General features: G+C 48.1%; 9 protein-coding genes across 9 annotated transcripts; 6 read left to right on the top strand and 3 right to left on the bottom strand.

The window, feature by feature from the left end:
* Positions 1 to 3,579: 3,579 nt before the first annotated feature.
* JR316_0000019 (uncharacterized protein) lies at positions 3,580 to 5,519 on the bottom strand (the record flags this gene model as incomplete). The annotated part of the gene is made up of 9 exons (XM_047885837.1): positions 3,580 to 3,858; positions 3,909 to 4,147; positions 4,200 to 4,453; positions 4,513 to 4,575; positions 4,628 to 4,742; positions 4,800 to 4,938; positions 4,998 to 5,197; positions 5,258 to 5,334; positions 5,401 to 5,519. 9 exons carry the CDS (start codon positions 5,517 to 5,519, stop codon positions 3,580 to 3,582), a joined length of 1,485 nt encoding a protein of 494 aa, XP_047753583.1.
* A 476-nt stretch (positions 5,520 to 5,995) lies between these two features.
* Positions 5,996 to 6,875, top strand: JR316_0000018 (uncharacterized protein; the record flags this gene model as incomplete). Its single annotated transcript, XM_047885836.1, has 3 exons — positions 5,996 to 6,496; positions 6,554 to 6,646; positions 6,699 to 6,875. The coding sequence occupies 3 exons, from the start codon at positions 5,996 to 5,998 to the stop codon at positions 6,873 to 6,875; spliced, it is 771 nt and encodes a 256-aa protein (XP_047753582.1).
* Positions 6,876 to 12,355: 5,480 nt separating this feature from the next.
* On the top strand, positions 12,356 to 12,929 carry JR316_0000017 (uncharacterized protein; the record flags this gene model as incomplete). Its single annotated transcript, XM_047885835.1, has 2 exons — positions 12,356 to 12,605; positions 12,637 to 12,929. 2 exons carry the CDS (start codon positions 12,356 to 12,358, stop codon positions 12,927 to 12,929), a joined length of 543 nt encoding a protein of 180 aa, XP_047753581.1.
* Positions 12,930 to 13,077: 148 nt separating this feature from the next.
* On the top strand, positions 13,078 to 14,578 carry JR316_0000016 (uncharacterized protein; the record flags this gene model as incomplete). The annotated part of the gene is made up of 4 exons (XM_047885834.1): positions 13,078 to 13,194; positions 13,273 to 13,349; positions 13,485 to 13,545; positions 13,895 to 14,578. The coding sequence occupies 4 exons, from the start codon at positions 13,078 to 13,080 to the stop codon at positions 14,576 to 14,578; spliced, it is 939 nt and encodes a 312-aa protein (XP_047753580.1).
* Positions 14,579 to 15,565: 987 nt separating this feature from the next.
* JR316_0000015 (Succinate/fumarate mitochondrial transporter) lies at positions 15,566 to 16,368 on the top strand (the record flags this gene model as incomplete). Its single annotated transcript, XM_047885833.1, has 4 exons — positions 15,566 to 15,629; positions 15,698 to 15,919; positions 15,982 to 16,137; positions 16,196 to 16,368. 4 exons carry the CDS (start codon positions 15,566 to 15,568, stop codon positions 16,366 to 16,368), a joined length of 615 nt encoding a protein of 204 aa, XP_047753579.1.
* Positions 16,369 to 17,510: 1,142 nt separating this feature from the next.
* JR316_0000014 (uncharacterized protein) lies at positions 17,511 to 17,823 on the top strand (the record flags this gene model as incomplete). Its single annotated transcript, XM_047885832.1, has 2 exons — positions 17,511 to 17,513; positions 17,611 to 17,823. The coding sequence occupies 2 exons, from the start codon at positions 17,511 to 17,513 to the stop codon at positions 17,821 to 17,823; spliced, it is 216 nt and encodes a 71-aa protein (XP_047753578.1).
* A 346-nt stretch (positions 17,824 to 18,169) lies between these two features.
* JR316_0000013 (uncharacterized protein) lies at positions 18,170 to 18,713 on the bottom strand (the record flags this gene model as incomplete). The annotated part of the gene is made up of 2 exons (XM_047885831.1): positions 18,170 to 18,474; positions 18,527 to 18,713. 2 exons carry the CDS (start codon positions 18,711 to 18,713, stop codon positions 18,170 to 18,172), a joined length of 492 nt encoding a protein of 163 aa, XP_047753577.1.
* Positions 18,714 to 20,549: 1,836 nt separating this feature from the next.
* JR316_0000012 (uncharacterized protein) lies at positions 20,550 to 21,558 on the top strand (the record flags this gene model as incomplete). The annotated part of the gene is made up of 7 exons (XM_047885830.1): positions 20,550 to 20,584; positions 20,752 to 20,769; positions 20,825 to 20,884; positions 20,940 to 20,967; positions 21,048 to 21,105; positions 21,187 to 21,211; positions 21,306 to 21,558. 7 exons carry the CDS (start codon positions 20,550 to 20,552, stop codon positions 21,556 to 21,558), a joined length of 477 nt encoding a protein of 158 aa, XP_047753576.1.
* Positions 21,559 to 22,947: 1,389 nt separating this feature from the next.
* Positions 22,948 to 27,399, bottom strand: JR316_0000011 (ISWI chromatin-remodeling complex ATPase ISW2; the record flags this gene model as incomplete). The annotated part of the gene is made up of 19 exons (XM_047885829.1): positions 22,948 to 23,052; positions 23,137 to 23,534; positions 23,591 to 23,694; positions 23,767 to 23,990; positions 24,056 to 24,122; positions 24,186 to 24,340; positions 24,409 to 24,568; positions 24,631 to 25,060; positions 25,126 to 25,342; positions 25,454 to 25,596; positions 25,653 to 26,286; positions 26,339 to 26,436; positions 26,496 to 26,614; positions 26,674 to 26,750; positions 26,804 to 26,878; positions 26,934 to 27,062; positions 27,117 to 27,203; positions 27,260 to 27,325; positions 27,394 to 27,399. The coding sequence occupies 19 exons, from the start codon at positions 27,397 to 27,399 to the stop codon at positions 22,948 to 22,950; spliced, it is 3,294 nt and encodes a 1,097-aa protein (XP_047753575.1).
* Between the last annotated feature and the right edge of the window lie 83 nt (positions 27,400 to 27,482).

The following is a 27,482-nucleotide window of genomic DNA, read 5'->3' as shown; positions in this document are numbered from 1 at the left end:
GGGAAATTGATAAGGCAATTCAACTTTGCCATGAAGTACGAGCTCTTAATTCCAACGCATCGAGAGATTTAGACTTTACGAAATCCGGTCCTTTGCGCAAGGAAGCCTCGATCAAATCTTTGCGACATGATGCACACCAAAATATCGAGCGACTTAATGAAGATGTAGACCGTGTAGAGGCAACATGGAAGGAGAGGCAAACGAAGAGATCTCGCCAGCGAGTTTCTATTCAGGATAGCGTACCTAATTTATACGATTCAAGTGAGCGAGCATGTTTATTTTTCACTTTGTATTCGATGAACTATTTATCAACTATCGACCCTAGGGCACCACTTCCTTCCCTTCCTTCCCTATGCATACAGTATGCCTTGGCTACCCCCATGGATAATTGACGCGATGCAGATGATCAACCTTATGGTTGTTTCTTGCTACGCTATATTGAGGTTTCCTCGACGTGGATGCTATTTTGTCTTTTCCATGTGCGAATATATCGCTCAAAGAACGGGAGAGGCTATCTTTGTCGACAAAATCCTTCCTCGTTGGCTCGAGCAAGTTCTTCGTTCGTTTCCTCTAGACGTTCGAGCGGCAATCAAGCGTTTTGACATTGATTCGAAGTTCATCGTGTATGCCGCTTGTCCAAAGTGCAATGAAATCTACAAGCCAACCCTAGAGGACGATATTTCTACCTATCGCGAACGATGCAATGCCCGGAAGTTCGGTAATCGTTGTGGGGAACTTCTTGTCCTGCCAAAGAGATACAGCAATAAGACCATTAATGTACCCATCAAACCCTTCCTATCATTCGATTTCCAGGACTGGCTTGGTGGCATGTTATCGCGTCGAGGATACGAGGAAGCAATGGACGGTGCTTGGAAGAAAACGTTCGAACCTGTTCAAGAAAATGGGCGCATGGACGATATTTTTCAGTCTTCCAGCATCCGTAACTTCAAGGGATGCGATAAGAAATTTTTCGGTGTATCCGGAAATGAAACTACTGGACGTTATCTATTTTCACTCGGCTTTGATTTCTTTAATCCTTTGCGTAATCTTACGGCTGGAAAGAAGATTTCAATTGGAGTTATCGCATTAACATGCCTCAACCTTCCCATAACTACTCGATATAAACCTGAAAACATCTTTCTCGCGGGTATTATTCCGGGTCCCAATGAACCCAGTCTAGAAGCAGCAAACCCATACTTCCGCCCTATTGTTGACACTTTCCTGCTGTTTTGGGTGGGTGTTTTTTTTACGCGCACCGCTCTTTACGCTATGGGGCGCATTATTCTTTGTGCTCTTCTTGCAATCATCGCCGATCTTCCTGCAGCACGGAAGGCTGGTGGATTTTCTTCATACAATCAGGAATATTTCTGTTCGATGTGCTGGTGTAGTAAAACTGTGCATACATTCAACAACTTCGATTATGAAAAATGGACATGGCGCACCGATGACGAATGTCGAGATGGTGCCTGGAAATACCAGGCAGCCCCCTCCGAAAAGGCCGCTGCAAGCCTTTTCGACAAATCCGGATTGCGCACGTCAGAATTTCATCGATTGCCCTATTATCGGCCAACCATGAGCCTTGTTGTAGACCCGATGCATAACCTTTTTCTTGGACTCATCAAAGAGCATTTTCAGCACATTCTCGGTGACGGTTCTGATTTACCCAAGCAGAAGAAGAAACAACAAACACCTATATCGAGCGATAGCTTTATATTACAAAACATTGAGGGCAATGAAAGTAATCCTTTGCCAACCTCAGAGTCTGGTCAAAAAGGAATACGCATCATCAGAAAATGGTTGGCAGAGCCTCTTCCAATCGAAGATGCCGACGTAGCAAACGAGTTGGCAAAGAAGACCGCAGCAGAAGCCCTTGTTTTTGTTGGTAAACATCTGGGGTGTATACCCTCTACCATCACCAATCGTGGCCGGGACACGTTAAATGGTATGATGCGAGTCAAGAAAGAAGATCTGGCCCAAATGCTTGTTCAATGGGTACGTCTGCATCGTCGTTACCTCAACATCAATCTGATAGTTTAATACGCGGTGAATAGCGTAAAGAAAGATCCGTACGTTGTTAAATTTTTCAATTCTTCTAACAACTAAAAATTTCGGCCAGTCACAGTCAAGCCAGGCTACTTCAGAAGTGGATGGCAAGCAGGGAAAGATACTTACAGCAGAAGACATGAAATCCATCCGACGAGACATTGCAGCTATGGTAAAACCGTCATGGGTCTCGTCGTTACCCTGGTCGATGTCCGCAAAGAGTGGAAAACTCAAATCAGACCAATGGCGCATTGCGGCAGCACTTTACATCCCAGTTACCCTCATCCGAATATGGTCGGGAATTGACCATTCGAAACCTGCCCAAACACGTCGAGAACTTTTGCGCCTCACGATGCTTCTTTTTGAGGCCATATCTGTCATCACTTCCCGGGTCGCATCACCAGCTATGGCCAATGAATACCTGAATTTGATGGTACAATACCGTTCCGAGCTTTCAAGGCTGTTTCCAAGCTACCAGTGTGTTCCTAATCATCATATGGCTATGCATATGAGGGAGTTTATCATCGAATATGGGCCTGTTCATGGTTGGTGGACGTTTCCCTTCGAACGTATGATTGGGATGCTGCAAAGAATTCCCACAAATTACAAGCAAGGTAATTTGCTTTACCTGTTGCCTGCTCTTTCATGGTTACTGATCTATAGTAGGCGAGTACGAGGAAACAATTGCGACTTCCTGGCACAGAAGGTCCAAACTTATGGCAATTTTTCAAAGACCAGGATGTCCACAAGCTATTCGGGACTGTTGGCCGATCTTTCGCAAGTTGGTGATGCCCCAAGGACGGTACATACTCGCAGGAGAAGCAGAGACAATCGATGTCGCAAATGCTGAGGCCGACGATGACACTGAGACAGACGACGAGGAAAGCGAAGAAGATCTTCAAGAAGAAGCCATCCCATACGATGATCGACGTGCGGTGGTGTTAAAGATGGACATTACTCGGGCATTTTTACGGTATGGTGTGACAACCGTGCCCGCGCGGGCAATGTATACAAACCGTTATCGCGTTGGTCGGATATCTTATACATCTTGGGACGTACATGAAGGCAATAGCGGGGTCCTCAATGCGTCAAATGTGCCCTACCGTATCAAGAATGTCCTCAAGTTTCCTAAAAAAGTACTTAGGGATGATATATGGTTTGTGGTTAATCGATACCAAGAAGCGGGGGTCAAATACGATCCTTATATCCCGTGGGTTCATTTTCGTGCCAAACTATGGGGAACCGACGTCCAAGATATCCTCGAAGTCCTTCCTTTTTCAGCTGTAGAAGGACACTTTGCCAAATGTATCATCCCATGGGAAGATAGAGACGTCGCTGTATGTGTATCTTTATCCCGACTCCGACCTGTAGATAGGCAAATTCTTTGACCACTGAGAACATAATGGAAAACTGTGTAGATCATAGCTTCGATGCATGTAGTCAGGTTACTCAGCAAAATGTCATTATCCGATATCATAAATGTACAAAAGAAATCTAGGGCACGTTTCAAATTAGAAGGATACGCAGATGCAGATTCTAATGGCCAGCCGCTGCTGCTGCCATGTCAAAAAGAGAGGTAGCAGAAGGGGATGTCATCGTAGCAGTCGCAGTAGCAGCCGTGTATGTTGTTGTAGCAATAGCAGCCATGTCGAGAGTCCTCGACGACACCAGTGCCGACGACATATCCAAAGCCCTCGAGGCCGCTGCCGCCATCTCGAAGATTTTGTCAACAGCTTCTCTTGGAAGTTCCATCGTCCTATCTGCGCCATTCTGGATGAGATAATCAGCAGTCTTCATGATTATGTCTTGGCCCAACTTGAATATCATTAGTTTGTCAAATGCCAAAAGGATTGTAAGCTGCTCACCTTCCAGGCGTGTGGTAACCAATGGCCGACAGTACCAGCGACAGCAAATCCCAGGTAAGGCAAAATAGCGGATCCAACGCGACGGTACCTCGAAGGGGGAGGGTCATCTGCGCGAACATTTACCTGGACTTGAGGAGTTGATTTTTCCCAGATATATACATAGCCACGACATGCGGCGGCGACAAAGACGTTGCGCGATGACGATGGAGTAACACAGACCGTTTGTGTCATGTAAGTACCTAAGTCCACAAATTAATAAACTGAAATGCGGGGGTAAGCGAAAAGTCGAACCTCGACATGTTGTCAGTGTCTGAACAACATAGTTGTTTGCGACATCCACAATGAAAACTTTATTGGTGTCACTGCCGCAAACTGCTATTTTCGAACCTTCAAAGAAGGCGCATTGCTTGGAAAATCGACGGGTCGAGCCTATTGGCAGGGAACGAAGAGGGGAGTTGTCGGCGATCTGATAGACGTCGAAGTTACCGGTAGCAAGGTTGTCTACAAGAAGCAACGTTTCATCGCTGGACAGAGACGCGCTTCCACTGTCAAATATTCAAAAATTTATCAAAATAATGGAGGGTTTCCATAAAGTAGCACGTACATCCCACCAATCAAATGTTTCGTCCATAATGGCGGACCTCTCTTTGAAGCATCGAGGCACTTCCTGTGGTAGAAATTCGTGAATATATTGCAAGGAAACAGAAACATCAACGCACATTTCCGATGTCTCCAACCCGATGGTCAAGAGGCTTTGATTCGACCCCCCAAAAAAGAATAGGCCGCTGGTGATCACTTTGCCAATATTATCGGCCCACAATAACCTCAAGGAAGCTAGGAGTACCATATTCGTGTGGTTTGAGTGCTAGGGCGATTGACAAGAGTACTTACTGTTGTTTACTGCAAAAACCTTGATCTCACCGGAGTGACTTGTGACGGCTAATCGATTGTTGAGCTTGTCGAAAGCCATTTTCTCGACAGAGTCATTGAACGCAAATACAGGAGATGTGTTCGCGCCTACTGGGAATGGCTAAGGAATGATATACAGAATGTAAGGACACAGGAAGTTGAAACGAGAAAGAGAAGTACTTCGGTGGCATCATAGTCTAGCGCAACCAACGCCAAACACCCTCTCCCCGTGCCAATGCATAACACAACGCCGTTTTCTCTGTTGGGTAACTCCTGTTGTCCCCAGACAACTGTGGTGATTTGTCCCCAGTTGTCATCCTCAAGAGTTTGAATGCATTCCCCCGTTTTTGTGTCCAAGACATATACCGTCTCGTCATCTCCTAAGTATGATATTGTTCTTATTAAAGATTACCTAACACTGACGATAGGAAAAGACTCACCGCCAGATATTAAGAGTCTAGCGTCCTCTGAGAACAATAAAGTGTTGATAGGCAGAATGGATGGCAACTTATATGTTCTGAATATTGCGAAATTCTCCTATCGAACATGTCAGCGGGCGACAACTACAGGATGCAAAGCTTACACTTGCCATGGCGGGTGCTGATGGTTTGAATCGTTTACGACTGGTGATAACTCCTGCTCTTTAAGTACTTTACCGCCAGCGCCGCCGGAAGTCATTGTGACACCCTTGGCACTGGCCATTGACGAGTCACAGATAACTCGTCAAAGATAACATCTCCCTTTGAGTCGTGTCGCCTTTTTGTCACGTTTTCGCCAAACCGTATTCATATTGGAACTAAGGCTCATTTTCAGTATAACTAAGGCTCAATGTCTGATAATATTGTCATTGGGGTTTTCACTCATTGTAGAGACAAATGATGCTTTCTTGAGCCCTCCCTGAAATAGATATTGATGAAAGAATGATAGGTAGCGATCAATGGTTACCCCTACGGTGAGAAGATATCGATCAAACAATCTTTGACACTAGCAGAGCGACTTTGCGAAACAATTGGTGCGTATTTGACGTGCACTGAGATTTGACGTGCACACTGAGGATGAGTGTCTGCGGAAGAGCGAGACGTTACATAGAATAAACAAAGGGGATGATTGAGCGACGAATACGAAACTACAAATAGTGAATGAAAAGAAAAACGCACAATCTTTCCTCGACATATACCATGTCATCCTCGCATCCTTCACACGAATACATTCGTCATCTCCCCCTCATCACTCCCCGGATCGAATTCCTCTTACCCAGTCAAGAACCTCTACCTAAGATTACCCCTCGTATCCAATGGACTCCAGAGCTGCTACAGCGACACGCCATTCCGCGTGGAGCCGCGCCACAGCCATCATCCGTCGCAGCTCCAGGGCCTGAAGAGCTCATACAGGCAGAGGGACCTTCAGGCCAGGACACCGTACCTGTCCCTCCAATCGGGCCTTCAATTGCAACACCAGCAACTCATGTGCAGGTCGATCCTGGGCAACCCATTGATCCCGCTATGATCCTCCAAGTGGCGGGGCCTTCTCATCCTCGCGTGACTTCGCCGGTCCCAGGAGGCGAAATGTATAAGAAGCCAAAGGGAGAACCTGGCCGTCGGGGAAGTGGTGGGTTTAATATCCAGACAGTCCTGAGGGACGACTTCCACTGGTCTGAGGAAGATATAGGAGATATGGTGGTATGTAAATCAATAGTGGCTCACCATACTTGACTGATGCCTTGATTTTGTCCGTAGGGATACATCACCCGAGAAGCAAGGAGGTCGCTGGATATGAGTAAAAGCTACAGATCTCAGAAAAAGGAAAAAATTGAAGCAATATGTCAAGAGGTAATTACCAGTTTGTTTTACTACTCAAAAGCAAGGCTGACACACGTGGTAGGCAACTAGGCGTTGGCCGGTTCTCAGGGATTACGATAAATGTTGGCCAGTTCATAGCGTGTTGAAGTTGAAGCTGAAATATAGGGCGGAGGCACATCGTCGTGTCGAGGGGAGGAGGGAAAGCGCTCGGGTTCGAGCTGCCCTTGCCAACATCGCAGGAGTCAATGATGCAGAATAGACAGTAGGGATTAGGCAGTACTGTTACGGAAACGATAAATTTCAGCTAATAAACGGCTATGAGATGAACGCTTACCTTGGAGTAAAAACATAAGGAAGGAGGTGAGCTGTCTTGTGGGTGCTAAGAGCTGCCCTGTGGCCTCCTTTGCTGCGACGCACTCAATCTAAGTTTATAGTTGTAAGAAATTGCATGTAGAGTGTACCGAATATACCTAAGTGAAGCAAGACGAAGCAGACGGTGCAACGAGCACCTTCGGTAAGAAATAAGTGAGTGTAGTTTTTCCAGGGACGCTCAGCAAGCAGTCTGTAATTTTCCTTGGGACGGTCGGGACGGTCCGCAAGCAGTCAGTGTGCTTTGCTATTGAAGGGTAGACTGGAGTTGCGACTCACCAACCAAGAGATGTTCTGTTCACTAAAGGTGGATCTGTGTGGATAACTGACCAAATGTGCAGCATCATACCTCCTACAAAACCAGGGCGTACGCTAGACATCGCACCGGGTGGTAGAGTCTATATGATCCCCATGCCTCTGACGCGTCACCGTCCTCATCTCGTAGCAGAATATTTCCTCTGATCTAGTACTATATACATTGCACACTACGCTAGTCCATGTACATAAATTGCTACGCTACTCAATCTCAACGTGCTGCTTCGACAGGTTCAGGTTCACCAGCCCCGCCGAACGTCGTGGCCAGGATGGTGCGCAGGAAAGAAGGGAAAACCGTGGGAATATGTCCAGCTCTCCAACATGTACCGCAGAAGTTCGATGCCGCTCATGCCGTGCCACCAATCACGCACATCACCAATGTTGCGACGGCTTGAGCGGCATCGAACTTCTGTGCTGTATCAGGGCGATTTTGTGACGGTGTGACGCCTTTCTTCCTCTCTGACAACCCCCACTCTCCAATGCGGCGGGTCGAATGTAAATTCGATTCAAATATTTAGCTTAGCGGTAGGGATACTTTAACGTAGATTTTAACACCATAATAACTTTAATTCAAAGACCGGTGAACATGACAATTCATGTGCTGGTGAATTATGCAAAAGCATAGGTGAGAATCATCTTTTGCTATCAGTACAGAGAAGATAAACCAAAAACATGTTCTAGCATACGCGCCGCCTCTTCTCCCACCAGTCCTTCATTCGAGGTCACATAATTACACAGAAACATAGGTGAGAATCATCTTGCTATCACTAGTATGGAAAACATATTCTATATGCGCCGCCTCGTCGCCTGACAGACGTCACTTAATAAACGACGCCACACTCACAGAACGCTGCCATATTTTTTTCTGCGATGCTTCTTACGATAAGCATTCTGTCTAGGAGGTACCCCCTTTGCAGGTGCTGTTTTAATTGGATTGCACCATATCGAGCCGGACTGTGTTTATCTTATGTGAATTGCTCATGGCTCTCATCGAGTCCCACAAGCACATATGTTGTGGCCTTCCGTTAGCATTGGTGCAATTCAAACAGCTCTTCATATCCAGATATCTCAATCATCTTTTTGTTTCTTTGCTGAACCACACAATCTCGGGGGTGTGTTCTCAGAACTCGTATGAATCACGGCTGTTAACGCCTTCACTCATTTTGACACTTTCACCACTCTGATCTGATCATAGGCTGCCCGTTAAACCAATCCGTATTGTAAAGCCACCTTGGATTATCCGAGTACAGGTCTCGCTCTGCGCCTGCCATCGCGCTGCGCCGGCAGTCTTAAGGGATCTCTTGCTGTTTTGTCTATTCTGACAGCGATAAGATAAGATAATTGGGCGACATGTGATGCTGGCGCAATCACCAATCAAGCGACGGCATGAGCGGCGTCGAACATGTAGTCTACATACTAGATGTAGTCCCTATGAAACGAGGACAGAATGATAACACGCAAGAGGAGCAATGGAAAAATTGGTCTTTACCAAACAAGAGACTAGTACGGAGGCAGAAAGGACACGAGCGTTGCCTACACGCGTGTAAGGTTGAACTTACTTCTCAAAAATATGGCTCGAGTCGAGGTGCGGAATGAGCGAAAATTCTAGCAGCCCCTGATTAAATCAGGATGTTGTAAATAACATGTGAAAGCGCTGGCTGTCATCCCAATTGTGGGGTTCAATAGAGCAACGGGGGGGGGGGGGGGGGGGTAAATGAGATATTTACGTTACTCGTGTCAGATGAGAATAGACTTGCATATAGTTGCATTAGCAGGAGAGTCGACGGAAGCCATGTGCACATCCTACACAAGTCCCGATATCGTGAAATCCAAATTAAAACGGCAACCTGCAAAGAGGGTACCTCGCAGATCGGGTGCTTACAGTAGGCAGCGTCGTACAAAACATAAAGTTATGGCAGCATTCAACGTTCAATTCTTGAATGTAGGTGGGTGCGTCGTTGAATAAGTGAGGTCTGTAAAGCAATGAGGCGGCACATGTGCTGTAGAATATGTTTCCTGCACTGATAGCAAAGATGATTCCTCACCTATGTTTGTGACGCTCGAATACGGGTCTGGCAGGCGAAGAGGCGGCGGGTGTGCTGTAGAATGTGTTTTTGGCTTGTGTTTTGTGCCTGATAGTAAATACAAATACTATTCGCACCTATGTTTCTGCGTAATTCACTATCCAAATGAATTGTAGTTTCTCCTCGTTCTGTGTCGCTCACCCGACTATTTCCTCTGCCCTTCCAAGCCGGGTCTATGTCACTTGAACTAAAATTGTATTACTAGAGTACGCAGCTAGCTAAGTTTATGGTATTAGAGTCTACACTAAAGTGCTACTACTACAGTAAGCTCGTATGCGAACCATCTCTACGTACGACGTGCTTCATAGGAGTGAGTGTTGAGAGAGAGGTGGAAAGGCGTCACACCGTCACAAAATCGCCATGATACAGGACAGAAGTTTGATGCCGCTGATGCCGTGCCACCAATCACGCGCATCACCAATTTGGCGACGGCATGAGCGGCATCGAACTTCTGCGGTACTTGTTGGCGTGCTGGCCATATTCTCACGCTTTCTTCTTCTTCTGTTCCAACCATGCTCATCTAGCGGGTGAAGTAGCACATATAGACCGAGTAGTGCTGCTATCCATGTAGGCAGTCTAGCGTAGTGTACCATGTAAATAATACAAATACTACTACAGGGAGCGAAATGGGGACCGAATGATATTGTGCGTGAGGTGTAATCGAAGTGCCAACACAGATGTTAAGCACGTATGAGATCTCTACGCTCGCCGTAAGTAACACAATTTTCTGCACAGTGTTGTATATTGGGTCAGTCATTCAGCGCAGATACAGGTCAGCGAACAAGACATCGCAAAAGTTTCGAAGCATGTCTGGTAAGTCGCAACTCCAGTGTACCCGCCGTTTGCTAACCATGCGATTAGACGCACACGATTCTCACTCAAGTCGTTCGTTTCACCATTTCCTTCCTCTTGTTCTACACAGGTATGTTTCGTTCTGTCTACCTAATTTTCTGTAGTAACTTACATAGTATAGCCCATCTCCTATCCCGAACACTAACGATTCCTACTGACATCTCTGGTTGGCTGCCACTTCACTTAGGCTACTTCTACAACTGTTTCACCTCCGTTTCGCGGCGGAGCGGCACAGAAAAGACGAGAGCATTGTCGTCCATGTGCGTCACCTCGCCAGGCAAAAGTCGTGCCCATCACGACGCAGTTCACTAGGACGCTCAGCGACATCTTTGGCGTGCTCGACTACTTAAGTTGGAGCTTGTTCACCGCTGCCTTCGACGAGGAACGCTCTGATTCTCTAGTGAGGTTGGCGTATGGTCTCCTCAGTGATCTGGCCAAATACTACTCGAACGGACGGCTTAAGCAGCATTCCTGTCCAATTGGCTTACATCAAACTGCGATCTGGAAGTTGTATTCCAGATGATACCATGAACACCATGCCTCGGGCATGCGAGATTTTTCGAGGGTATTTTTTGTATCCTTTCCCTCTTACTTACGACTTAGGCTTAGGGACTGCGGACAGTGACGTTAGACGGGTAATTCGGCGGCTTTTACAACAATTATTTTTCTCCCTGTTGTTCGTATTATAGCTGTTGCTACAATCTGGCTAGGAATATTGCCATGCATAACAGTGTGGACGTCTTTTCCATGGGAGAATCCGCGTACGTACTCATCCGGGATCTCAATCTAATATCCACTTCTGATAGCTTCCTCTATCGATAGAATTCGCTACGAAGCCCCTGGGCCGCCATCCAACAGCATTTTTTCTCCAAGGTTTCTTCACATCCGGCATGGTTAGCGCCCTCGGCAGACATATTCACCGGCCTGATCATCGCATCGCTCATTGTACTCATCTTCGTTGCCGTCTTCCTCCTCCGTGAATGGATGTCGCAGAATGCTCGCCTGGGCGTATTCGAAGAGGAAGAGCTCCCCGATCTGCCCCCCGTTCACGCGCCTCCACCGCAACCACAACTGCAACATCAACCCAGGCTCGTCCGCCATTTTGCGCCGCTCGACCCTGCCAGCCTGAACCTTGAGCGTGGAGGGAACGCGCCGCTTTCAATGAGCGTCAGATCGAGGCTCTACGTATGGAGGCAATGCGTCAGAATCTGGACACAAACATCGCCGTGGACCCCAACAGATGGCGAGCAGACGCCCAAATAGCCGCTCTTAGGGATAGGAAGAAAAAGATGAATGCCAAAAGCTTCAACCCACATCATACGGTACGCGATGAAAACCAGGGAGAAACGGACCAGGAGGATGTACAATTTGAATTAGAGCAAGCGAGGAAGAAAAAATTCAACCAACATGTTACAGTGGCGCAGGACGGGGACGAGCCTGGGTTAGTAAGTCCCAGCGAATCGGACGATACAGAGGATGATGAGGACGATTTCCATGAAGACGATGAAGTCGACAATGAGGGACATGGGCATGGAAACGGGCGTAGACATCGACGTCCACATCCTCTCCGACGGCCTCATTTCGAAGAAGAAAAAGACGACGAAGACGACGAGGAAGACCAGGCAAAGTTGTGCAGTGGGGTGCTACCACCACCACCAACCCCTTTTTGCGGGTTTTCGATTCGACTGTTGACTCTTTGTTTGACTTTGCCTTTCGATCTGAAGCGGGGAGAATGGCGTGGTATACCCACTGCCCACTTACACCTACACCAACACCGTTTATCGACTATCGACCTTCACATTGGCTTTTGGTTTGCCAACCCAGTTTGTGTTCTACGGTTACACCCTACGCCTACACCGACGCTGACACTAGCGCCTCAGCTCATCTTACCTCACACCGACTTGCAGTACGCTCTGAACATCTTACACTGTTACACACCACATATCACACCATAGCATAGCATATCTTACACAACACCCACCAGACAAACTCGAATTCCGACTTATAAACCCAAACCCAAACACGAAATCAAGACGAAATGAAAGCACTAGACACGAACCTGTACACTCCCATCATCTCATCATCTCATCGTGGCGCTTTTGGTTTTCCCCACTGTATGATGTCTGCGTCTACTTTAACCATTCACTTCGTCCCGCCCACACCGACGTCATCGTCGTCGTCTTCATCCGCTGCATCGTCCGCGTCGCTATCCACGCTGCCGACATCGTCGAATCCAACCCCCGCTCGTCGACTCTCACCACCACCACCACCACCACCACCACCACCACCACCCGCGCCGATCTTTCTATCTCTACCACCACCACCACGGCCGCCGCGCACCTACTCCCATGCACCGACCACCATCACCTGTGATAACAAACACGACACTGCACACACCAGCACCCACACACAACCTCACGCTCATACGCACCGCCGCGGAGCTCATCGAACTCGACGTGAAACTGCGCAGTACGCACCCGGGACTCAAAATCCCATCGCTGCCCATCGACCCCGCCGGTCTGCCCCTCGCGCAGCAGAAGAAGGGGAAGGAGAAGAAACGAAAGTCGACGTTTTTGAACACGCTTTCGCGGCTGGCGTCGCCTGGGGGTGGCAAGGGGATGGGGATGAGTATGGGCATTGGGATCGGGAAGAAAGGGGGGAATACACCGCTTGTGATGGCTCCTGCCAAGTAGGGCCCGGATCCGTTTGGCTCGTTTGGTGCGATGACGCTTAGTTGGAGTGTTAGTGGGAGTATTGGAGGGGATGTGAATGGGTGGTCTGCCGCGCCGTCCATGACGAATCTAGCGTCGACTGCGTTGTCCACTGACGCGCTTGATAGGGATGGGGTCATCTCGACAGACAGAGAGAAAGAGGACTATTGATCACCCGGAAGGCGAGGACGCTCATGGTCGTGTGGCCGGCGGTATTATCGAAGAGGATGAAATGGAGGTGGAGAATGTTAGCTCGCAACGTCAGCAACATCTGGCAAAGTTGAATAATGCACTCAAAACGACCACCATCATCGGCGGCCTATAGGACGCGCGCGGGTTCATGCGCGTGCGGCTTGATGAGGTGAGGCAGAAGATGGACGCCGAGGAACAGGCGAGGGATGTGTGAGTGTTTTTTTATTTTATTTTTTTATTTCTTTCTTTCTTTCTTTTCTGGTTTTTGGGGTTTTTTGTTTTTGGAGTGTGGTTTTTAGAGAGTATGTTTTTTGGATTGTTTTTTTTGTGGGTTTATTTGGATAGATTTCGGTGGAATGGACAGATTCCAGTTTCGGAGGTTCTCTATTCCATCCATCTTGCAGAGGTACTTTGAACGAGCACGGTTCTGGTTCTTGTTCATGTTGTTGTTTGTTCGAGGGTGTATCCTTCGCCTTCGTCTTCATCTTCGCATAGATCGTTTTGGCCGATGCATGCATGTACGGGTTGATTGATACGGGTGGATAGATGGTTCAGGACGGATAGCAGGATGGATAGAAGAACCGTCGGATGGGCTTTTGCTTTTACTTTTATTTTCTTTGCTTTTATTGTATCCCATTCTTTTTTATCCTATTCTATTCCCATTCTTATCTCTAATTTTCTAAACACAACTAACACCCCTTTTCCTCTTTTCCCTCCCTTCCCCTACACTTATTTAACTTACTACAACCTACAAGCCTCCGCACTCAATTCACCCAAACACACGAAGACATCGCAACATCCTCCTCGCGCTGCTCCCGACGCTCTCGGAGCAGGTGCTGCGCGCGATGGATGTGGATGCGGTGAAGCGGGAGTTGCAGGCACGGTCGCGGGTGGGTAAAGGGAATAGGGAGCAGCAGGTGTTGGGGATTGGGAATGGGAATACACCAGCACAAGCACCGGCGAATAAGAGGAGTGTGTACCCACTTGCACCGTACCCTTCCACTCCACCTCCGCCCCAGCCTCGTCAAACGCCTCCACAACAGGCTCAGGCTCAGCCCCAGCCTCATCAAACGCTTCACGCACCTGCTCACCATCACCCACACCAGCGCCCGCACCGTTCACACTCTCGCCGCCCGCACCCGTGTTCGTGCCGCGCGCCGCGTCGTTGCATTCCGCGTCGTTGTACCCGTTCGCCTGTTTCTTTGCACTCGCCGTACCTTTCGCTTTCAGGGACAGAGTCAGAGTCTATTTCCATCTCGCACGACACGCAGGAGATATCGTCGTCGTTTGTATCGGACAACGGGTCTGTGAGTCGTAGTTGGGTCGTTGAGGGTTCGGGTGAGGGTTCCGAACAAGGAGGTGCAGGGGAGAGAGCGCCATCGCCTGCTTTGAGCTCTGTTTCTGGTGTTTCCCGTTTCGCATTCGAATTCGACGGATGAAGGGGAAGGTGGGGATGAAGATGAAGATGGTACGTCACTTCTCTTTCGTTGTGGGAGTTTGATTTTATCTGATTAAGAAATGTGTATATGTGTAGGCAGAGAATGTGATTAGTGTGTATACGGACACTGATGCGGATGCTGTTGCGGTTGCGGATGCTGGAGCGGGAGGATCGGGATCGGATCGGGAGGAGCGGGCGTAGATGCGTTGATCACCTTCGCAGTGCCCTCCGATTCCCACAGTTCTCTTGCTGTTACTTGCGCCGGGCAGGGAAGTAGATCCAGTGCCCGGACTAGGTCTCTCAACCATCCTAACTATCGCTCTCCGGGGAGGGATGTCGTAACGTAGTACTAGGATTAACCGCCTATATTTAATGGGAAGTACTCCTGTTTCAGAATAAAGAACTGCCGTTATCGACCTCGGACCCAAACCCAGTATTCGTCGCAGACACTTGATCTGCACCTGTTCCAGGAGTCGTAGCAATGACCTGCGATCGCTCCTTCTGTAAGTTCGCATATTGTCTGCGCTTTTTTGTTCGAAGCTGAATTTTGGAGCAGCTGGTGTATCCACACGACTGGCGCGAAGATGACTTTGTGGTCTTCCACAACCGTGGAGTTCTGCACACTGTCGTCGGTGCATGCCCTTGACCAGGTGCGCGCGTTCCACCAGTGCAACCTCGCTGCATCGGATGAGCCCATGGGCCCTTCAGCCGAAGACGTCCAAACCTATGCTTGAGTTAAGGCGGGTAATTTGCAAGACTTTCGTAGTCAATGGCATACCATTCCTCGATGTCTGGGTCGTGTCGTTTCCTCAGCATTTCTTGGAGCCTGAATTCCCCGTACCTTGTCAAGATTGATCATCCCACTTGGGGAGGATATAGACACAGATGTTCCCGCTGGCATCGTCAAAGTCTATCGTGTGTTAATTGTATTGCCAAATAATAGACAGAGAAAAACATACTGCAAGGGTTATTAAAAAGTTGAGAGGAGATGTACCATCGTCGGCTTGCCGATAAGCAAACAGGGAAGACGAGCATTGGGAATATCTTCATTGGTATGTAATTCTTTTCTCTTGCCGCGAAGGTGTTGAGCTGATGTCATCTTTTAATTACTTGCGTATAGCCGGTCTTGGGGCTGGAGTGACGGAAGCTGTTGCCATCGTGACGCCCATGGAAGTGGTGAAGATTCCTCTGCAAGCTCAACAACATTCATTGGCCGATCCTCTTGAAGCGCCTCGGTACCGTAATGCTGGTCATGCTGTGTACACCATCATTCGTGAGGAAGGAATCTCGACATTGTATCGTGGTGTCTCTTTGACGCCACTGAGACAAGCTACGAATCAGGGTACGTCTTCATTCGTGAATAGCCGAAGAACGCCTTTCTTAAGGCTTGTGTGTCCACCTTAGGTGCCAACTTCACCGCGTACCAAGAAATCAAGAAGCTCGCGCATAAGTACCAGCCAGACTTGGTCGAGCTACCATCCTACCAACACATGATGATTGGTCTTATCTCTGGAGCTATGGGTCCGTTCTCAAATGCACCAATAGACACTATCAAAACTCGTACGTCCCTTTTTAACTACACTTTCTTAGCCTCTCTTACTCAAATCAATTATATCAGGTCTACAAAAAGCCAAAGCAACTCCAGGCCAATCCTCCTTCCAGCGCATATTCGCGATCGCGGCAGATATGTGGAAGATGGAGGGCGTGCGGTCATTCTACAAGGGCATCACCCCCGCGTGCTGCGCGTGGCACCCGGGCAGGCGATCGTGTTCGCGGTTTATGAACGCGTGAGCGGCGTTATTGAGACGATCAGCCCAAGAGTGAGAGAAGATCTCATCTCCACATGTATCCCTGCATGGTCATCCACTCTTCCTCCAACCCATGTTATCTCCATGGCTTCCAACGACAGGAGCGCGTCTTCCGAGACGATGATGTAGTCAATGACAGAGCGGCCTCCGTTGGCCTGACTGGAGGTCCACTGTGGGAACGGCGTTCGGTCGATTGGTGTCCCATTCACGACATGCAGAGAATTCTGCCCCATGATTTCCAGTAGGCGATTCCCTCTAGCAATGCAGGTATTATCTGGAGACACTCGTACTAAGTGCGATCCCGCTGCTTGTTGCAGGCCTATACGCGCGTTCAGGTCGCCTATAATCATGTATGCCTTGGATCGCAAGACACAAATATTCGATAGCCTCCCCCAGCCATGTCTTAGGGTCCACATGCGTCCAAGATTCCCATCTGGAGTTCTCTGGCACAAGATACGAGCAGATTAGGATTAGGGATGGGAGCTCAAGGACCAGTATATCTGGGTGCATGATCTCGTCGCATATTCTATATTTTACAGTGTCCCGTATAATTACAGTGACGCCGCCCAGGGGGTGCCGCCATGGTCGCGATCGTGCCACTGGATGAAAACCGCGAGGTAGATCCAGAATATCCTCTTGCCCTGGCGCCATGTGTGTTTCCTGGAAGAAGGTAACATCATTAGATAGTACGAGATCCCTATACATTGGCGTATGGATTGATGCCGCGAGTCCTCCGTTGCAGTTCCAGGAGGCTACGCTGAATCTGGCGCTGTTTGTTTCTATCAGTGCCCGATGTGTGGAACCCGTCATCGCCGCTCTGCTGTTTGCGTATGCCCTGAAGTCCTGCGCATCCGCATACACCCGAAATCGGAGCCTGATGCGTCTCGCTTTCCTGGCATGCGTAACTGATACCAAACGTTCCATAGCTAGCCCATTGTCCTGCATCCATTCTCGCCCCATCCGCAGACGCTCAATTCTTTGGCATTGTAGTGGCCCCCGGAGAACATCTGTAAGATTGACGTCTCTTTCTTGCTGAGTTGCTTGTGTTGACGACATGCGTGGTGTGATTTCTGTTAGGACCGCTGTGAGTGGAGTTTCCATGATAAGAAGAATTTGTTTTTGGTGATGGTGCGTGTTTTATCTCTTTTTTTTCCTTTTCTTTTTTTTACTTCTTTCTCTATGTGCGTGTTTTTATTGACATTGACAGTCTTTTTTTTTTCAATAGGATACCTTCCTGGACACGGAACCCGTACTGGGAGAGTTCACAGAGGAGGATCTCGAGCAGGAGCAGGATACCTACCAGAAGCCGCAGACGGACGCGGACCGCACGGATGGCGAAGGGTACGAGACAAACACGGCGCCGTCGCAGTCGCGCAGCTCGTCGATACGCATGGTACAGAGTCAGAGTCAGCTGCAGCAGGGACAAGGGCAGGACTGAGTCAGCAGGTGCCGGTGCAGCAGGTATCCAAACGGCAAACGCGCGTTAATTTGCCTCTAAAGGTGCTGACGACGCTTGTTTGGTAATAAAAAAAATGTTGTTTCAAGCTTCATGAAATAACATAGGCCACAGATGTCCGCGAATGTTAAGGAGTTTTATTATTCAGAAATGAGATTATGAGTCTTCAATGAGTATGATACAAATATAGCGAATCAAATGGTAAAATTCAGGGATATATGTACAATAATACGAAGCGATAGCGATAAACCGAAAGCAACAAGAAAGCAACAAGAAAGCAACAAGAAAATGAAGAAAAGATAACAACAAGAAAAACCCGCCGGGGCGCCTAGTCGGTGCGGACAGGAGCGACATCGTATGTCTCGCACATTGCGAGATACAGGGCTCGCGCAGGGTAGGTGGCACGTATTTGGGCCTCGATCGCGATATCGTTGAGAACTTTCTTGCGCTCAAGTTCGAAGCGGTCGAGCTGAATTTCGTGCGCTTCCGATGTACCAGGCCGAGTACGTGCGCTTCGATTGTCGAGAATTTTTTTCAGGGTTTTAATCTCCTGGCGAACGCGGATGAGTTCCTCGAAATCGGCGTCGTTGGCTGGTGAGTGTTGAGCCTCCATGTCGCTGATCAACTTTCCTCCTGAAAGGAGCGGTAAGACGCTGTTCAAAGCTACAAATACTCACTGGCATACCGCTACGATTTCGCAGAACAACTGGCGCTTCGCTATTTTTGTTGATGTAGCGAGCTATCGCCCCGAAGGCGGGCCCTCCGTACGTGCATAACCACTCCACGATCTCGCATCCCGACGCGAATCCGTATTTGATGCCGTTGACGAAGGAAACGATGGTGGAAAAGATGTTGGAGACTATTGTGGACATGGTACGAATATCGATGTTGATAGAGGGCGTGATGAGCGAGGACGATGAATGAATGTGTTTGAGCGAGTGAGAGCGAGTGTGGTGAGTGTGGTGAGTGAGTGTGAGTGAGTGTGGTGAGTGAGTGGGAGTGTGGTGAGTGATAAGAGACTGCGAGAAAGTTGTTCTGAGAGACATCAATTCATAGAAGGCAATGGCAAACGATGGCAAACGAATAAAATACATTGATGTGAGTATATACATTGCTACTACAGTGAAATAGAGACTCAGGTTCTAGAAATAAGAAGGGAGAAAAGCAGCTTTGACTGTGTAGCATTTGTCAATTTATGTGTATGGTAGTAGGACACACCCGAGCCCCAAAAATACATATATTTCACTCGAAAATACGTTTTTTCTCGCTGAATAAACATGCGTCACTGATACAGCGTTATTGAATGAAGAGCGTGTTCTCGTCGCTGAATACACAAGCGCCTAAGTAGCGTTGGTGAGGTGTGTCGCTTATCACCGAGACGCCAAAATAGCCGTAAAATCGCTGGGCGTGTCGCTCAACGCGCGCCGATCGCGCGTCAAGCGCGCGCTGATCGCGCGAGGAGGCGCGCGCTGAGCGGCACGATGAGCGTGTCGATGTCTGTTTGACAATCTGTTTGATTTCAAACAGATATTATGTTTGATTTCTTACACAACTTATGTTTGATGTTTATGGTCGATAACATACAGAATATACGGATGATTTCATGCACAAATTATCAAACAGGAGTTATATTTGGAATCAAACACTATTTATCAAACACAATGTACGTTTGTTATCTTACAGCGAACTTGACAGATTTTCTGTCAAGCCCGTGTTCTTTGACAAACAGGCGTCAAACATACGTTGTGTTTGATATCACATGCCTATCAAACATAACTTATGTTTGATGCTTGTTTGTCAGCAAACACAACTTATGTTTGACATCAAACATCGTCTTCTTACATAATATGTGTTTGATTGACGATGTTTGACATCAAACATGTATCGGAGCCCGCAGTGTTCGTGCCGCGAAATCAATTCGCGGCGAGAAGGTTGTTTGAATTTGAATTGTCTTTGTGTCTCCTTTCGTCTTCAGCTTGAAAAGTCTAACTGACCGCCTTTTTCCAACTTCATTTTCCCATCACCTTCCAATTTGGTATCCGGATGCTCCGAAATCACAGGTGGCTCTTGCCGTTTTACGCCTAGGTCAGTATGCCTCTATCAATTTTTTTGGTCTTCGATTATCCACTTTTTCAACCGTCAAATTTCACACATTCTTTCTTCCTACTACCTCTTGGCAATCCAAAAAACTTGGACTGAGTTCATAGAACAATCTTCACCTTTTTCTATCACCGCCTCTGACATTGACACTGACATGCTTTTTTTTTGTCTTTTCATTACAGTCTCCGCATCCAGTGAGTAAAAACTACACAGCCATCCACTTTCGTATGTTATCGGCATTGAATTCGACAGTCGGTGACGCGAAGAGAACCCCTTCGTCGCTGACATGCCGAATTGCATGTTTTTGACTTTTTTTTTCTTTTCTTTTTTGCTCTTCCTTCACTTTTCTCGAATAATGTCAACTGAACAACGTCCAATGCATCACAGTCACGACTGCAGAAATGTACGTAACTTCTTTTCTCCGCTCCCACACACGCCTCTCCCCACACATCCCCGAGTCTATTTTTATTATACTCTCGAGATTCGAGACACTGGGCTCATGAGCCTCGAACGTGGATGTGCATGCTCCATTGTTCTCCAAGCTATAGGGTAATAAAGTTGCAATGCTAACACCCACTTCCTTTTTTCCATCTCGTATAGGCTTCACTATGGGACTTTTTCGCGTTTCAGAGACGAAATCAAGGTACGGACTCTCAGCTTCCATACGTGCCTCTGCCATCAGAGCTAGAAGCTAACGCTAAAATTTCCGGCCATGTGGTGTGTATAGTGGATATTCACGACGGGATTGGCCCTTTCGACCTCCGTGGACATCATCATTACCGGGTCTCTCTTTACGCTTCTGCATCTTAGCAGGACTGAGGCTGCGAGGTGCTTTTTATTTTTTTGGAGTTTGTCGGGTACAGTTACTCAGTATGGTGTTTAGCTTGAACGCGGTCATCGACTCTTTGATCAAGTACTCTTTCGAAACTGGTTTGCTTACCTGGTGAGTTGTTCGTTTGATCGATAAGTGAAGTTACTAATCTTCCTGGATTTCAAAGTGCGGGGACTGTCATCTCGATGATCTGCGTATGTCTTTTTATTATTGCACCAAAGTTCGCTTTCATGAATTGTGAATTAATCTTACACATATATCCGCGACATTGTAGTGGTTGACAATGCCCACGAACCTCATCTTCATGGGTCTTCATTTTGTTATTGGAAAATGTAAGTTCATTTCGGGCGCTAAAAATATCATCGTTCTTGTTCAATGAGACTCAGCTGACCATACATAACTTTCTTTTCTAGTCTACGCAAACTCCTTGCTCGTCACGTAAGTGCAGCATCCCCATCTTCCCTGGTCACATTCCCACACACCCGCACTCTGTATCATGCATGGGCTACAAACTAAACCCATCATTCACTAGACTGAACATGCGTGAAACGATTCGACGGGTACGTTCCCAGCGATCCAAAGAGGCCGCGCTTGCAGGAGAAAATCCCGTGCATGTGCGCCACATCCTCGACTCGCGGAGGCGTCGCGGGAGCGTCGCTGCATCTGGGAACGATGACCATTTCGCGGTACGCAATGTTGCCAACACCCCGAATGATGTACAGGCGCTGACAACGGCCACCGTCACCGACCTGTCTTCTTCCCCTTCCCTTTCTTCCCCTGCATAAATTCCTTGTTTTCTTTACAACTTGTTGCGGGTCATAACCCGACTTTTCGTATTCCTTAATCCACTTCATGGCGTTATTCTTTTCTTCTTCCAATGCCATGAATAATTTTTACATTACTATAGCTCGTCTCCGCTGGTTCTATCCCTTTTGACGGAAAGATGAGCTCAAAAGGAATCCCGGTTAGTCTCGCCGCTTTGTAGTGCCCTTTCATTCACAACCTAATGCTTTTATTTTTTCACCTTTTTTTTTCAAACCTTAACACACTTCTTTACCTTTTATATCCCCGACATCGGCGGAACGCATCCTCGTTACTCCAAATAATTTTAATCACCCACCAACCCGCCTCGCCACATTCCCGTCCATCACCCACATACACAGCTCGAAGTCAACGTCGAACGAAGCATACAATACGACGACCTGTAAAAGCCCACCCTTGTCCTTGTCTCTCCGTCATGCCATCGGCGCTCCCTCCAGCTCTCTCAATTGGGTCTACCTTCAAAGTTCACCTCGGCCGCGTCCACCGACCAGTAAAAAGCTGTTGTACTAGTACTACTACTAACTAGCACTATTACTATTTATTCACCGTCCGACACTATCCTTCGTTTAGAATACTCCGTACACCGAACAGAACAAGTTTATATTAGCCTTTAACTTAATCATATCTACCCCCGCATTTTTGAAATGCACAGAATGTAGTAGATTTAGAAAAAAAGAGATTCAATTGTTGACACCGGACCTTGGTTCAGAGCAATTAAACATAGACAATCCATTCGTGACCCGGGACCGCCACAAGCTTAACTGAAGGTGACCGTCGAACACCGCTCAATTGAATAGGTAAGAAAATTATGAACGTGGCACATCTGGAATCATCTCATAGGGTTATTATGTACACCTGACACCACCATCACATACACGAACTAACCAACACCCTGTCGAACACCGCAGCGGCACAACTGAAATCTGTACTTATGATTCGGAATATAGTCAGGGTGAATTTACCTGATCATGAGAGGCATGTCATCGTCACAAACAACGTCAGTCATCGTCGTCGTCGTTGTTGTAACGAGTCGTAACAAGTACAAAACTTGACAACCCAGGTCCCAAAATCAAAGAACCAAGAAACAACATACACACCAAGGACACAAAACCCGATCTACGAGCAGAGAGGAGGAGAAAGAGAGAGAGAGAGATGGAGGAATATATATATATACTCTATTAACACATTCAAAAAAGAGGAGACACCTGTACCTAGTCATAGAAAAAAAGAGAGAGATAGAGGAAACAAGAAACTAGAGATACAACAGCAGACTCTTCCCCACAGCAACAACAACAACAGCAACACAACGCCCTCACACCAACACACGCACACATACTCGATACGAGCAACATCTATGTTTTCTTCTTCTTCGACCTCTTGGCAGATGCCGACTCGACGGGTGTGGCAGGCCTCGACTCCTGCTTCTCAACTTTAACAACCTCCTCAATACCCCTCTTCTACCAAACGCAAAAAAAGAAAAAAAAAAAAAAAACACATCAGCACCGCATCCCATACGTCATTTTTAAAAGAAAAATACCGACCTTTCCCTTCGTCGGCTTCAACTTTGCCTCCTCAGACGCCCTCGTCTCCTCCTCCTTCTCAATCATGCCCAAAAGCGTATTACACCTCCTCTGCAACTCCTGCGGACTCCGACTCTTGAAGAACCAATCAAACCTAAACACAGGAAACTCGGTGATATCCTTCTTGATCCGCTCATACACGTCGTCCGCCTGCATCCCGTAGTGGAACAGCCGGCAGAGCAGATACCTGTCTTCTTCCTCGCTGTAGACTTTGCCCTTTGTGGTTGGGTAGTTGAGCTCGAGCTCTTGCATTGGGTACCGCACCGACGAGATTTTGCGGGAGAGCAGCAGTTCGAGGTTTTCGCGCTTGATGCGCTTAGCTTCGCCTTCTTCGATGCGCGCTTTGATGCGCGGGTACTCTGTGTGGTCGTTAGATATTTTCGTTCGATGATGTGTGTGTGTGATAACGACGTACCAGCAAGCGTTTTGCACTTTCTGTTAAACACCTTCATATACTTTTCCACCTCTTCAGGCGTCTTGTCCTGAATTTCCTGAGCAAGCAACGTCGCATCCGCGCCCCTACAACGCATACATACATTAGTAAGCCATCCCTCGTCAAATAAGGTTAAAAATCAAAAAAAGAACACATACCACCCATGCGTTTCCAACCCCCTCACAAACTGCTGGAAATCACGTCGACTCCATTCCGGGAAGCCCTGCCTAATACACTCCTCCTTCCTCTCCAAATCATCGTCGTCCAGCGGCTCCGCCTCGTCGATGAACTCTTGCGCCGCCTGTCGCTCGGCTTCGAGAACCTCAGGAGTATCTTCAGGGCCGGCGGGCTCGCGCGCCACAGCTGGGATGCCGTTCAGTCGCTGTAGGTGGTAGGTTGTTGTTGTTCAGTCTTCAGATAATATAACTTGAAGGGGTAAACGCGTACCTTGTGAGCAGCCATCTCGCGCTCCTGCAACGCCGCCAACTCATCCGGGAAAAACTGGAAGTCCTGACTATACACACAAAGTCAGCTCAAATCAGCCTATCCACAGCGAAAACAAGGGGAAACGACGCACATAGCAATCTGCTTCGGCGCTCTTGGAATCTTGGGCGCCTTGTCCACTTTCGACGGACCAGCACGGAGCGTATCCTTGAAGTAGTTATCCACCGAATAATTACTCTTCCGCTCCCTCTTCGACAGGGACAGTAAATTGAAATTAAGCGCTTTTTTCTGTTAAAGATCCAAATGCAACATTAATAAACTCTGAGGCGTAAGAGAGAAAGAGGAGCCGCACGCACCCCTGCCCGGAAATCCTCGCCTTCCCACTGTTGCACTGAAGCGTCCGATTTGAAATTATTCAGATCTTCCAGATTCAACCCTTCGTATTTACTATTCAGCTCCATCGTCCTCTCCTCTCCTCTCTGAATGATCGCATCGATATCTTCATTCACCATCAGCCTATAAAGAGACAAACGGTCAACCACTTCCCCGTAGCATCAGAAAAGTAAAAAAGTACTCACTCCTCTGACACATTATTGATAATCTTCTCCGCCCCATGCGTAATCATCTCCAAAAGCTCTTCCTTATTCGCAGCCGCCTTGGCCTGAATCTGCGCTCTTCCCTGCTGAATAACCAACTGATCAAGCCTCAACTTCTGCGCCGCCCGCTCCAGCATGCGCTCTTCGACACTGCCCTCGGTGATAAACCGGAAAACGTACACTTGCTTCGTCTGCCCGATACGGTGCGCGCGGTCCATGGCTTGCAAGTCGGCTTGGGGGTTCCAGTCCGAGTCGTAGAGCACGACGATGTCGGCGGTTGTTAAGTTGATGCCTAGTCCTCCAGCGCGGGTGGTGAGGAGGAAGATGAATTTCTCGGAGCCGGGTTTGTTGTACTCGTCTATGGCACTGATTCGATCTTCATGCGCAGTTCCTCCGTCAATCCGGCAGTACTCTGTTACACATCATCAGAATCTGCAGTGCAAATCCACACCAATAGAACGAAAGAAAAACACGCACTGTACCCTCTGAACAAACAATAATCCTCCAAAATATCCAACACGCGACTCATCTGGCTGAAGATGAGGACGCGCGAGCCTTTAGCTTTCATACTTGCTAGCAGTTTGTCGAGGATGATCATCTTGCCCGAGTTTTGGATCAGGTGCTCGTCGGTGGTGTAGGGCGGGCCGGGCTCTGCGCCGTCGAAGAGGTAGGGATGGCAGGTCACTTTGCGGAGCTGGATGGGTGGGAGTGTGCATGCGCGACGGAGCAGGCAAAAGCAAGCAAACCAAAATTAGCCACAGGACAGCAATCGAAAAGAGAGAGGTAGCAATGAAATAAAACGAACCTGCATGACCATATTCATAAGCCTCGTCTTTCCCTCTTTCTTGCCCGTCAACCCGTTCACAGCATCAATATCCTTCTCCAACACGGAGCGATACCACTTGCGCTGCATTTCCGTGAGACCGACATAGATATTCACTTCCTTCTCTGCAAAACAACACATTCAATAACGCAAAACAATGCCACAAAAAACAAAGACGTACTGGGCAACAAACTCTTCTCCACATCCGCCTTGACACGCCTCAACAAAAACGGCCTCAAAATCTTATGCAATGCCTCGACAACCTTTTTGTTTGCCTCCTGTTCATCCACCTTACCACCCTCGCCACCGGTACTCGCATCATCCTTATGCAAAAAACTATCCAAGTCCTTATAATCCACAAAAATCTCGGGACAGATAAAATTCAACAGGGCAAAGAGCTCCTTGAGATTGTTCTGCAGCGGCGTGCCGGTGATCAACAACCTCCCTCTGCTCATGAACGCTCTGACGATCTGCGAGAGCATGGAGTCGACGTTTTTGATGCGGTGGGCTTCGTCGATGACGATGTATGCGAAGGAGAACTTTTTGAGCGCGGATTGCTCGATGAGGCAAATTTCGTAGGAGGTGATGCAGACTTCGAAGTCTTGCGGGATGAGGCGGGTCGCGATGAGGTCGGCGCGCTCTTCTTTGGATCCTGTGAGGACGACGACGTTGAAAGAGGGTGCCCATTGTTGGAACTCGCGTGCCCAGTTTTGGAGGGTAGATTTTGGGACGACGACGAGATGGGGGCCGGGGATGGAGCGATAGTGTTTGAGGTAGGCAAGGAAGGAGATGGTTTGCAGAGTTTTGCCCAGACCCTGGCAAGTGAATGAGGGGAGTAGGTAGAGAGCATAGAGAGACGACACGTACCATCTCATCGGCGAGGATACCATTCAACCCATTGTGGTGTAGGGAGACCATCCAGTTGAGGCCCTGCAGCTGGTAAGGCCGCATCGTTCCGTTAATAACTGCACATGCGCATACATCAGCCACCAGGCACAAGCTTGACATGAAAGAAAAAACACACAGCTGGGCGAGGACTCGAAGACAAACGGCTGGTCGTCGCCACTCAACCCAGCCTCGCCGTCCTTGAGCAGCTCCTCGTCTTCCTCCTTCTCAGACTTGCGGTGGCGGGCATTGCTGTCGCTGTGACCACAAAACTGATCAGACACGTCATATCATGGCACTACAAGGCGCATACATACACCTGCTTCTTCCGCCCACGGCCTTTGGGCTTGGGTTCCGCGTCCATGATAGCCGCATATTCAGGGTCTGATGCTTTCTAAAGGAAAGAATGAGTGAAAGAGTAACAAAAAAGACGAAAAAGAAACACACCTTGATATCCACGAAATGTTTGAACAGCTCCGTCTGTCCAAGTAGATACGAATATCTCTTCACAGCATCCGCAATCTATCACAACAAGGATAAGTCAGCCAGCCAAAGAAAGAGAGAGAAGATACGGGACCTTTGCCTTGTCCATCTCCTGCCTTTTTATCTGCAGCTGGCCCTCGTCCGCTTTGCGCTTCTGACGCTTCATCTTTCTGTCCGCCGTAGCCTCCTGCTTTTTCTTCTTCGCCCGCGCAGCATTGCCAGCCTGAACACCATCAGTCAAGGATGCGTAAAAGCCAAAAACCAAAAGACAACGTACGGTATCATCCTCGCTCATCAGCTCGTCCTCCTCCTCCACATCCGCGCCCTCGTCGTACTCGCTCTCCGCCTCCGCTCCTTGACTAGGCTATGTCCAAATATTACGCATCAGAACATGACCTTCCACAAACACGGCATACGTACCTGGCGCGACACAATGTTGCTCGGAACAACATCGCTCAGGATATCCTCTTCGCCCACGGTGAATGCCTATACACAGTTCATCACGATATCAGCATGTCTGGTGTCCAAAGTAGCAGGAGAGGTACCGCACGTACGCTCATGGTGCACAAAAGTGTTGTGGTTGGGGACCAAGGAAGGAAGAATGTCACGCTTTGTCACCAGGTGACAGTACGCGACAAATTGA

Source organism: Psilocybe cubensis, chromosome 1, assembly GCF_017499595.1.
Source record: "Psilocybe cubensis strain MGC-MH-2018 chromosome 1, whole genome shotgun sequence".
NCBI classification, from domain to species: domain Eukaryota; kingdom Fungi; phylum Basidiomycota; class Agaricomycetes; order Agaricales; family Agrocybaceae; genus Psilocybe; species Psilocybe cubensis.
The sequence above is the reverse complement of the archived record's forward strand: the minus strand, read 5'-3'. Positions and strand labels throughout refer to the sequence as shown.